A 12,762-nucleotide genomic window follows, 5' to 3' on the forward strand; every position below is an offset into this window, starting at 1 on the left:
TTTTTCATTTTCATAGAAGTCTTAATTTAACTAGAGGATTCATTTTTAAAACATGTTACATTTCAGCAATTAAGGGTTTCGTTTTGCGAAAAAACGTACAATACGCAATTTCGCTAAAAAAACATTTGGCTAGCAATTTCGACCTTTGACTCCACTCAAGACGTCACTTTTTTAATTTTGCGGTATCATATTTTTGGAAAATCTTTATGAATATTATATAAAAAGTCTCTTTAATATCTATATTTCATATTTTTATCGATTTTTAAAGTTTTTGCGAAAAGTATTCAATTATTTTTGCTATTTGGTCGGGTAAATGTCAGATTTGCGACATTTTCTGATATGATATTCAGATTCTACGTTGATAATAATGCTTATAGAACCTCTTGCTATTGTGTCAAAATTGCGAAACCGATAGCAAAAATATCTCGCAATATCAAAATTGAGATATTGAGTGAATTATGCATTATAGAGATTAAAAATCTGATTTGTGAAAACATCTCATCAGTTTCTAGCTAATTCAAAAATCTTTACTATCTTATTCGATTAAAATGAAAAGGAATAGTTTCATTATGCTTTAAAGGACAGCCTTATAATATAATCATAGTTTTCGCTCAATATGCAGCATTTTTTTTTCGAAATCTATGGTCAATGTCCTAAATACTGATTGCTTTGCATTCATATCTCTTACATTTTCTATACCCACATCACTATTCATTGCTATTCCTATCTTTTTCATTTTTGTTTGTTAGTAGTAGGATAGGATGGGTTGTGTGACTTTTTTTGTTGCATCTATATATAGACGATGCATTAAAATATATTTATTTATAAATCATTAAAAAATTAACATATTAATTTTAAAATAATTTATTTTATCTTTTATAAAAGAAGCTATATATAGATGATGTCAGATATTCCGCGATTAATTAAACATTGTTTAAATCCTGAATGGGTTAAACTTCAATTTAAAAAGGAAGACTGTGAATTATTAAATGAATATGAAAGCCAAAATAAGCTAATGAGGTATAAATATAATGATAAAGAATATTTAATTTCATGGAATCAATGGAGTCATAATCAAAGACCTCATAAACGAGAAGAAGAAATTGAAAATAATGAAATGGAAATCATTGATGACATTAAAGAGGATGGAATTCCTAAATTTTGTAGAAAAACCTTTAGAACTAAGTTAGGAGCATATAAACGTAGAGTATTAAATCCTGAATACATAAAACATTTATTTAAAAAGGAAGACTGTGAATTATTAAACGTTAATGAATATGAAAATGCTAAATCAAAACTGAGATATAAATATATTGGAAGTGATGAAAGGTGTAAAGATAAAGATAAAGTTTATTCAGTTTCATATAATAACTGGCACACGTTAGGGATAAGAAAACATTTAGGAGATTATGGTAAAAGTTCCGAATTCTTCAAATCTAGTATGTACGAGAGAGTAAAAGAAATTAGAAATAATTATTTTCATGAATAAAAGATTCACTACCATAATGAAATAAAAAATAAAAAAATAAACTTTAAAAATTCATGTCTTACATTTTTGAATAATTTATTTTTTAATTCGTATGAAATGAGCGTCAAAACTAACGACGTGAAAACATTAGGATTCACAAACGAGGAAATAAAGGATATATTATTTAAGAAACTAATGATTATTTGAATTTATGAAATCAATTATTTGATTCATTCTTTCTTCAATCTCTTCTATTCTTTTTGTTAAATCATCAATTTTCATTAATGAGGTGATTCTTGATTGAGGAATAGATTTCAAACTAACCACTCCTTTTATTTTTGAAATTTTGAATCCATCGACTTTAAACATTTTATTCAATTTACACGTTGTCAATTCTTCAAATAATTTTTTATTATTAACATAATAGTCATTAAATTCTTCAACAGATGAAAAAATTTTTATTTCAGTAATTGGTTTAACAACGTTTATTTTTTGTTGAACATCTTCATTTATTTCTTCCTCCTCTGTTTCATTTATTTTTAAAATCGGTTTCATTTATCATTAAATAAAAATTAGAATATAAGTGATGAAATATATTTTTTAATTAATATTAAATCAGAAATAGCGGCAGGATTCTTTAAAAAATTATGGGATGGAATTAAGAAAGCTGTGGGTTGGGTTTATAAAAAGATTATTAAACCCGTTGCAAACTTTTTGGCACCAGTAGCGAAAACGGCAGGAACTATCATAGGTGGAGTATTAGGTACTAAAGCAGGTAATCCGGCGATGGGAGCACAAGCAGGTAACGCAGTTGGTGGAATTGCTGAAGGAATACTTAATAAAATAGGAGGTAGATAGTGGAAAAATAAATATTATTTTTATCTTAGTATCGGTTGTAGTCTTTGATAAACTTTTTCTCCTTTATTTAATATTTCTCTTATTGGGGCGGCTTTTGGTGTTATTGATTCAGCAACGTCACTAATTGCTTCTTTATTCTTAAATATCCAATTTGCTCCTTTCTTCATTGTTTCCCAAACTTTATGCGCTCCTCTTTTTACTTTATCCCACAGTTTCTTAAATATACCTGCAGCCATAGTTGATTATTTCATTAAAATTAAAAATTCATTTTCATCTTTTAATTTTGATTTTTTATTTATTAATAAATGACGACTAACTATTTGGTGCCAAACACTAAACCAATTAATGGAAATGTGTTTCATTCATTCGAAAAGATAAATGAAATATTCGCAAAGAATGACGGTAGAAGATATTATAGAGAACTTGAAAGTTCATGCTATGACTCTGATGCTCCATATTTTGATGATAAACAAACTCATTTAAGAATTACAAACCCAGCTCATGATGTGAACCAATTAGGTGACACATATATTAAACGCAAAGTTAAAGCAACTCTAGTTTCAAATAAAGCTTTCACATGTGATACCGCTTTTAAATGCATGCGTTTATTCGTTGGTTACAAATCATCAAATCAAAGCTTTAAACAATTAGAAGTAGAAACTGAAGAGGTGATGCCGGTTATCTTCAAATGGATTGCGCCCGTGAATCTTTCGCATTTGCAACATATAAACCAAAATCAGAAAGGAAAGTTAAAAAGTTTGTTCATTCGTTATATAATAATGTTCAAAAAATGATAACTCAGTATGTGGTAAATATATTGACCCTTCAGAAGTTTTCAAAACGCAAATGAAGAAGTTGATATCACTTTTGATATGATTATTCCGGTAAATGATTTTTAGCATTTCAGGCGTTCGATGATTATCCTAAATCATTTGTGATATCATTCTTAAATATTATGTTTTCAGGGATACTTTTATTTTGTCAGGTTGACCCGTTAAGAGTTGCTGATTTACAAAATTACGTTTATGAAAGATAACTGATGAAAATTATGAAAAGATTATGAATCATGTTTTAAATATGATCGCAAATTCCAACAAATCGGACTTCCTACCAAATTAATTACAAGCTTAGCCGCTACATCTGCTGACGCAACAGTTGATAACGTTATTATTTCATGCACAAAGATGGAAGTTTTAGAGGATAAATGCATTACACCAGGATACGGTTTAATTGAAGAATCAGTTAAAGCAATACCACGTTTATTCAGTAAGGAAGATCCATTCATGATTCCAGCTCAACATATTGACGTTCGTTCACTAAATGGAGGTTGCATCACTCCTGAAGGTATTAGCTCAGATTTCTCATACGCTCTTCATAATGTTACAGATGTTGTGTTAACATTTCCGAAGAATGCAATGCAAAGAACGGTTTTAGAAAATCCAATGCTTCGAGGTCTTCAGGTCACTATAGATTCCAGAAACTTCCCCGATCAAGCGATGACCACAGTGGGCGACATATTCTTTACACGTATGCTTCAAGCTTCTGATTTAGATGGAGTGAATGAATGCACAGAAAATACGAGGACTCATTAACTAGACCACTGAATGATGATAATGGCACACCATTAGCTAGAACATGGAAAGACCAAACTTCATTCTTATGCACTATTCCAGTTCAACGTGATGGAGCGGGTATATTCTTTGATGGATTAGAAACTTTCAACTCACAAGTTACAGTACAAGTGAAAGCTTATCCAATCATTCAGGGTGAAAATGACACTTACTGTTCAAAGGTGACAAATCCTCCTCAGGTTTGGTTTACTAGGACTACATATTGGACATGGACACCGGACGAAGGTTTGAAATATCATCCAACAGGTACACCACCACAGTATAGAAGTTCATATGATGAAATATTGATGAATAGAAATGTTTAAAATTATAAATTTATTTTTGATTAAATGGATTTAAATTCATCCACCCCTTATGAAGAATTAGCAGGAGTATATAATACATACGTAGACGATATGATTAATGAAGCATTGAGTGATAATAGAAATGCTCTATCTAAGGAAAAATTAATGAAAATTCCATATTCTGAATGTTACTTAAATTCAATCACTGCAGCAATTGGTAAACAAAATAAAGGTAAAACATTAACGATATTAAAACAAATTATCATTATTGCTAACACTTCCCCCTATTCACATGTGTTAATTATATCAACCGTTCAGGTTCACCTTCAGATGATACATTTGAATCTTTAAAGCATTTAATCAAAATTCCAATTATTTATTTATCACAAGAAGAAGCAGAAGATTATTTAAAAAACTTTTTAATGTATAAAGAATTATATAATACAATCAAGAAGCAAGGATTAGAGGATAAAATTATTGATAAACAACGGGATGAATTATTTGAAACACTTTCTATTTCAAATTTTGATAGAGAATTTTTGCATTCACTCATTTTTCTAGATGATGCGTGAAATCAAAACTAATAACAAATGAGAAATCATATTTAATCAGTTATTAACTCAATGCCGACACATTCAGTGTTCATTCTTCATGGCTGTTCAATACTTCAAAGCATTAAGCACAAACATTAAATCAAATCTATCAACACTTTTCATTTTCAGTGGGTTTAGTCGTCAACAGTTGAACGTTATGCTTTATCAAGTGAATTTACCAATGAGCATTAATGAACTTTACACACAATATCAGCAATTAGGTGAACATGGAAAAATAATAGTTGATTTAAATAAAGGAAGTGTTAAATTTGATTAACTTTTTATAATTAATTTTTATTTTTTATTTATAATTAAACATGACAGAAATGGTAAATCTTCTACAGGTTCCATTAAAACAAGGAACAAACAAAAAGGGTACATATAATAGAACTATGAAAGTTCCTGATGGAATGAAAGAATTAGTTCATATTGTTGCTGGTCTTCAAAAAGATGTTAAACAAATGAGAAACGTTTTAACATTACCAGAAGCTCAAGCATATGCCAAACGTCATGGTCCAAATTGGGAAGCACACGAAGCAGACATTACAGGTCCAAATGGAAAACCTGATGGTATAAATGAAGTTTTCGTTACTGATGGTCAAGGAAATATTAAAGTCATAAATGGTTATAAATTAACTATATCTGATTATCCTAAACGTAAAGCATATAATGAACGTTATCCTATGCAATTTGATGAAAATGGAAAAGCTGTTAAACAATACATTGGAGAAGGTGAAAATGGTCCAATTAATTCATACCGTCATAATCCATATTCTTATTTCAATGAAGAATTAAGTGCTATTCAAGAGGGACCGGATGGATTACCACGATATTCTAACCAGTTTGATGGTCAATATACAAATATTAGACCTGAAATTTCAGCTAAGAAATTCTTTAAAGTTGCTTTATTCGATCCAGTTTTCGCAAATGTTAAAGATGAACTTAAACAGCAATTCCAACCAATTATAGTAGCAAGAATTGCATCAGGTGCTTTATCTCAAGCATTCAAAGATTTAATTAAGAAACCATTATATCAGCAACGTGGTTTAACTTATGATTTAGTTAAGGAATCAGATAAAAGAAAATTTGAGAAATCAGATGATTATAAGAATGCAATTAATGAATATATTCGGTCTATTAATTTCGATGAAAATGCTAAAAATCAACTTCATGAACAAATACAGGGAATAATAGATTCAAAAGTTCCAGCAAAATAAAAGTTTAAAATATTTTTTTATTCGATTAAATGAGAAGACGTTTCACTAGTCAAAAGAACACTAACAAAAACAGAGATTACGGTTGGTTATAACGTAAATGATGATAAATCACGAATTATTCAAAATGTTAAAGTTAATGTTAGCCCTGAATTAACAAGGTCAGCAACTCAACCAAATTTATTAACTCGTGACTTACCGAAGAATGAGGAGAATGAAGAAAACCATGAGAATGGAGACCCAATCATTTTATCTGAACCTGGTAAAGAACCTGTTGAAATTCCTACTTATCCAACATACCCCCCACCTCTTTCATCAAACATCGAGAACCCATATAAAATAGACATTAATTCTGAATTAATGAAAATTTACCGTGATATAATAATTAATAATTATGATTCAATAATAAATTTAATTGATCAATCCGGTTTAGTTATTTTACCTTATGAATCATTAATTCACATTATCGCCATTCTTTGTGATGTTCAAGATTCAGACGTTAAGATTCAATTTTTCATAGATGATGAGGTTTCATGCTGCGGAACAATCAAAAATAAATCCTATAAAGGATATTAGCACAATTAAGATATCAAAGAACGGAACAACAACTGAACTTCATTTAACATATAATGATATTTATAATAAAATAGTTGATGAATATAAAATATCACTTGAAAAATTCTTTGTTAAGACTATTTAATATTCAAGCATTAACATTATCGAATAATAATCCTTTGAATCATAATCAATAATAATTGACCTTTCACCAGTTTCTATCGTTTGTTTTATTTCTTTTTGTTCCCCACTATCCGGATCGGTCATTGTAATTGTTTTTGTTATAGTATCTGCTTTATCTTTAACTTCAATCTTTTTCCATCAGGATATTTAAACCAAATTCCAAAAATTCGATATTGTCAATCTGTTCATATTTAATCTATCAATTACATTTTTAATACCATCTGAAAATCTTATGAAATGGTCATTATATGGGTTTGATTGAACTAAATTTGAATGAAGTGAAATATAACCTGTTGATGAATATGACATTGACTCATATTTTCTGAAAACACTAAAATTTATAACATGAATGAATTTCTTATTCGTTGAATTTATGAATTCTTGAGGTAATCTTATTCTAGTTTTATTTATCACTGGAAAATAACGCTTTACCATATTTTTAATCGTAATAAAAATGTCAATTATCAATATTATTTCGAATAATGTTGTGAATTAAATTTAACAGTTAGCGGAATTTATAATGTTACTCTCATTTCTGTGAGTGGTAAATTTAATCCCATTCTTTTAGACCCTTCAGATTATATATCATTTATTAAAGATGACCATGAAAAAACGTATGATATGTATATAAATAATGTGATAACGAAATGGGATATTAACATGATTTTAAGTTATTTAAATGAATCATTTATCGTATGGTATGAAGAAAATTTTAAATCAAAACCTGATAAACTTTTTGAACTTGATGAAATAAATAACCTTATTAAATTTCCGCTGAAAATTAAATTTTGTACTCCTCATCTTCGTTCATTGTTGGGATATTAAATTTTGAAAAAGATGTTGGGATGTTTTGTATTCTGACACTGGTTCCAATTTCATTTTAATCAAATGTGATAAAGTTAATACCCCAATGAGATTTTCACATCAAACATTAGACCCTAACTCTTACCCATCAATACAAAACATTTTATCCATCAACTTAAACACATTTTCTTTATCATATCCGTTTCAATTATCCGGGAATTCATTTATTCTTCATTCAAAAGATTTATCAAATATTAAATTTAGAATAACTGACCTATTTGATTGTGATTTAGAATTCATGAATGAAATATTATGGCAATTTCAAATAGAAAAAATAGCTGATGAGATAACGGATTAAATATTTATTTTTAAATCATAATAAATGATTAAACAACAGCAACCACAACAACTTAAGGCACAAAACGCCCAGGTCCCTCAGACCATTACATACGCCATATATGCATATAATTCAAAGACGGCAGAACAAACGCAAAGGTTGAAATATGGAGATTTGGAGATAATATTGAAAAATGAACATTTCGAATTCGTTTGCAAAGGTGGTGCAGTGATATCAAATATAAAAGAAATTTTATTTATGAATTCAAAAATTAAAGGTATAACGGATGATATAACATCAATTCCACCAGAAGAACAGAGATATTACGCATTAAATGCATTTCCTAAAGTTTTGAAGATTGGAAGATTTAATTTAAATGAGGAATTCATAGAAGGTTTCCTAAATGACATAATGAAGAAGGTGGATAAGGAATATGTGGATAGTGAGTTAAATAAGAAGGCAAATTTGGTTTATGTTGATGAAAAAGATAATGAAATTAAAGAAAAGGTTGAATGGTATCATGAATGGACATCGGAGACTTTTAAAGTTAAAGCCGATACAGAATGGGTTTCAGGATGTTTAGATCTTAAAGCAGATAAGAACCATACACATAACTTCTTCTCAACTGTTGCTATAGAAAGTATTGAAGGAACGGTGGACGGAACTGATGGGGATGCATTATATTATAATCCTCCTAACTTTCCACAAGGTTTAACATCGAATGAAAACATAACAACGATGAAATACATTAAATGTAGAAATGTTTATGTCATGGATGATGAAAATAAAGTTAAATTCACTGCTCAAGATTTATATGATAAGAAAGCAGACAAAACAGAGCTTCAAACATTAAAGACTGAAATACTTCAAACATTATATCCTGTTGGTTCTATTTATACGTCAATGAACTCAACAAATCCATCAACAGTTTTAGGTTTTGGTACGTGGAAGCAGATTGTAGATAAATTCTTATACTGTGCTAGATATTCAAAGCAAACAGGAGGTTCGAAGAAAATTAAAGAAGCAAACCTTCCACCGCACACTCATACAGGAACTACAAACACAACAGGTAATCATTCACATTCAATAACAAAAAGAGGTTATATAAATCTTGCAGCGGGTTCGGATAGATGGGGAATGAATAGATATGATATCACAACTGACCCAGTAGATTCAAGCACAGGTATTTTCTGTGGAACCGCAGGAAATCATTCACACACTTTCACAACAAATCCAACAGGCTCGGGTAAAGATTACATGCCACCATTTGTGACTGTATTCGCATGGTATAGAGTTCAATAAACACACTTGACCCAAAGGGTTTAGGCTTACCGAATGAACTAAATATATTTTATGTCTGTAATTAATTAGGTAATGAAGTAATGGATGAACTGCAGAAATAAATGTTTACGTTAAGTGACTCAAAGAGTCCGGAGACAAAGTCTCATGGTTTTTAGGTTATTCAATAATTAATTATTTTTGAAGAACTGAAGGTGTCACCAGGTCACCAGGTCACCAGGTTATTTAACTTCTCTGAAAAAATGAGACAACATGACATTTAGACAACAGTCCTGGAAATAAATGTTTACGTTAATGTTTTGTCAAGACTTCATCGAAACATGAACGTAAATGACCCAAAATATATTTTAGGGTAGAAGGGTAGATCTAACCTCATTTCTAACCTCATTTCTAACCTCATTTCTAACCTCATGAATTTTATATATTAATGTTTTCGTTAAGCCACTTTGTGCCGTCAGTCAGTCAGTCAGTTTAGGAAAGACTTTAGAAAGTTGTTGGAAAATAAGTCCTGGGAAGAGTATTATAAGACATTTTGTGAAGAATATAGCAACCGTCTGAATTCGGACTGTTGTTTTTTTATACAAAATTCATGCAGGAAATTCTTGAGTTTTGGTTGAAAGAATACAGTCGAGCCACTTTTGGCTCCACCTCAAAACAAGCATTTTATGAGCTTACTAAGGGTGTTATAAATGAATTCAAAGGTATTTACATACATCCTGACCTCGTTCATTTTGTTGCTGAATTCAGCAAAAATAATGTTTAGGGTAGATGGTTAGATCTAACCTGATATCTACCCTCATTTCTACCCTCATGAATTTTCATGAATTTCCTTAAGACAGAAGAAATAAAGTTAGTTTTATTTTTATTTTTTTATTTTGTATAAAAGATATGATTTCAACAATCGGCACAACAACAATTCAAGCCACGAACGGCGAGACTCTGTCCACAACTACGGCACCAAATTCATTAATCATGAATCCTACGTCAATGTTAGTAGAGATGAAAAGCTTTATTCCTTCTTCATATACTTTTGAAACAGAAATACAAAGAATAAAGCAAGAACTTTTAACAAGTAATCTAGACTGTAGTGCGAAAGATGAAACAAATGGAGAGGAGCTATATGAAATGCAAGATATCATAGACCATTTACCCAAATTGCCTGAAATTCAGCAGCAAAAACTAACTATTCCTGAATTCGATGAAATAGAAGTGAAACCAACCGATTCAGTAGAAATAAAGAAGTTCATACGTAAAGTAAACTATGAATTCCTTGGTTTTCATTGCAACCATAAAGTTATGAACAAAGATTGCGACATGGTTTATAAAAACATTTCTGACATATATAAATCTGAGGAGTTTAAGACTTACGATAACTTTGTTTCATTAGTTGCTGAATGTGTATGGCAGCTAAGAGATAAAGACAGAAGAGGCAAAGTATGGAATGGACAAATAAAACCAACAACTTTTGAGTTAAAGAAAACCATTGACGCCTTAGTTATTTTAGCTGGTAATGTTTCAATGTATAACGCAAAAATGAATCCACAATGTTCAAAATGTAAAGCAGCAATGAGGAAATATAACTACTCCGTCAAAGAGATAGAACGTATGAGAAACGATTACGCAGACTTAAAGAAAGAAGCAGAAAAGCCAGCAGAAGATAAAATAGACATGTTAGCATTTCTGAACAAAAACTATCCCACAGCTGATGATTTCCTTTTATCTGATGTCAAGAAGAAGTATAAAGAAACTTTCGACATTGTTAAAACTTTTGACATACTGACAGAAGAAATAGAAGCTACGAAATTGTTTAGAATTTCACGAATTCATAACGTATATCACGTTAAACGTTTGTAAATCTTGAGGTTAGAAATGAGGTTAGATCTACCCTTCTACCCTAAACATTATTTTTGTCTGAAAAATGACCAAAAATAATGAATTTCATTAGTTAGAAAAATAACGCTAATTTTTTCTAAGAAAATTTTTTATTTTGTATGTAAGAACAGAAATGACAAACATTGAGTTTGAAACAGTTAGAAAGATAGACAATGACACTAAAGTGGTTAGAATAGGTGATTTAAACGTAAGATACTCAAAGAAATACAACAAATATTCTTTGTCAGACATTATATCTCCATCTGGAAAGAAAACAAAGGACTGGGTTAGAATTGCTTCTACTCAGAAAATTTTGACAAGAAATCCTGAGCTTATGATATCAGTAGCATTTCATGGAACAAGAGCATATCTTATAGACAAAAGTCTTATACCAATAGTTTTGTTATGGTTAGACCCAGTTGTTGGATATAACTTCATAACTTATGGTTCATTCGATACGGAACGTTGCAGTGAAGGCTTACTTTACATCGTTCAGAAACCGAAGGACTTCAATACAAAGAGATATAAGATAGGAAGAACATATAATATAACTCAAAGATATGACAGTACAGTCAATAGAGTCAAGGTTGTGTTCGTTAATGATATGAGAGCTGCTGAACAGAACTGCTTGAAGTTTTTGAGAAAATGTATGGTGCTCCCACGAAGTAAAGAAACGTTTGAAGTAGATGAGATAGATAAAGCTATAAAATTATTTGACGAAGTTGCTGAAAAATACATGTAAAGCGTTTATTTTTGGTCTTTTGTGAAAGTCAGAAAATAACGTTAGTTTTAAAATTATTTTTATTTTGTATGAAATGACAGTAATGTCAACATCAGAGAAAACACAACTCTATCGTTCATGAGCCATTAATGAAGAATACGAGTACATACAGTATAACAAACAGTTACGTCTCATTCGTTCGGCAAAGATAATATACCAAATGCAATATAATGAATGCTCTTCGTTCTACAAAGCAAGCATATCATTGTTTGAAAACCAACAGACAAAAGAACTTTTAGAAGAATTTCCTCATATGATTGCTTCCCTCGGAAAACCGAGAGAAGAGATTCCGTATGAAAATCGCAATAGGTTAGAAATGAGGTTAGATCTACCCTTCTACCCTAAAATATATTTTGGGTCATTTACACTCATTACGATGAAGAAATCATGACAAAACATATACGAAGAAGTCATGACAAATCATTTCCGGGACTGTTGTCTAAATGTCATGTTGTCTCATTTTTTCAGAGAAGTTAAATAACCTGGTGACATGGTGACATAGTGACACCTTCAGTTATTCAAAAAATAATTCTAACTGCTCTCCTCCTGTGTTGTTGTCAAAATGTCATGTTGTCTCATTTTTTCAGAGAAGTTAAATAACCTGGTGACATGGTGACATAGTGACACCTTCAGTTATTCAAAAATAATTCATAACTGCCTTCCTCCTGTGTTGTTGTCAAAATGTCATGTTGTCTCATTTTTTCAGAGAAGTTAAATAACCTGGTGACATGGTGACATAGTGACACCTTCAGTTATTCAAAAATAATTCATAACTGCCTTCCTCCTGTGTTGTTGTCAAAATGTCATGTTGTCTCATTTTTTCAGAGAAGTTAGTTAACCTGGTGACCTGGTGACTCCTTCAGTTATTCAAAAATAATTAATT

At 30.3% G+C, this 12,762-nt stretch overlaps 3 protein-coding genes and 2 pseudogenes across 5 annotated transcripts, besides 1 other annotated feature; all 5 read left to right on the forward strand.

The window, feature by feature from the left end:
* The first annotated feature begins 4,412 nt into the window (after nt 1-4,412).
* Nucleotides 4,413-12,762: part of a mobile genetic element that runs on past the window's edge.
* Nucleotides 5,152-5,570, forward strand: TVAGG3_0498050 (uncharacterized protein; the record flags this gene model as incomplete). Its single annotated transcript, XM_051236466.1, has 1 exon — nt 5,152-5,570. A coding segment is annotated over one exon (419 nt), but the record flags the coding sequence as incomplete, so codon positions are not given.
* TVAGG3_0498060 lies at nt 6,081-6,748 on the forward strand (annotated as a pseudogene). The gene has a single exon. A coding segment is annotated over exon 1 (668 nt).
* Nucleotides 8,831-9,229, forward strand: TVAGG3_0498070 (phage tail repeat-like family; the record flags this gene model as incomplete). Its single annotated transcript, XM_051236467.1, has 1 exon — nt 8,831-9,229. The coding sequence occupies one exon, from the start codon at nt 8,831-8,833 to the stop codon at nt 9,227-9,229; it is 399 nt and encodes a 132-aa protein (XP_051094291.1).
* On the forward strand, nt 10,115-11,080 carry TVAGG3_0498080 (organellar and viral DNA polymerase type B; the record flags this gene model as incomplete). The annotated part of the gene is made up of 1 exon (XM_051236468.1): nt 10,115-11,080. One exon carries the CDS (start codon nt 10,115-10,117, stop codon nt 11,078-11,080), a length of 966 nt encoding a protein of 321 aa, XP_051094292.1.
* TVAGG3_0498090 lies at nt 11,914-12,270 on the forward strand (annotated as a pseudogene). The gene has a single exon. A coding segment is annotated over exon 1 (357 nt).

This window comes from Trichomonas vaginalis, chromosome II, assembly GCF_026262505.1.
Source record: "Trichomonas vaginalis G3 chromosome II, whole genome shotgun sequence".
In the NCBI taxonomy this organism is placed as follows: domain Eukaryota; phylum Parabasalia; order Trichomonadida; family Trichomonadidae; genus Trichomonas; species Trichomonas vaginalis.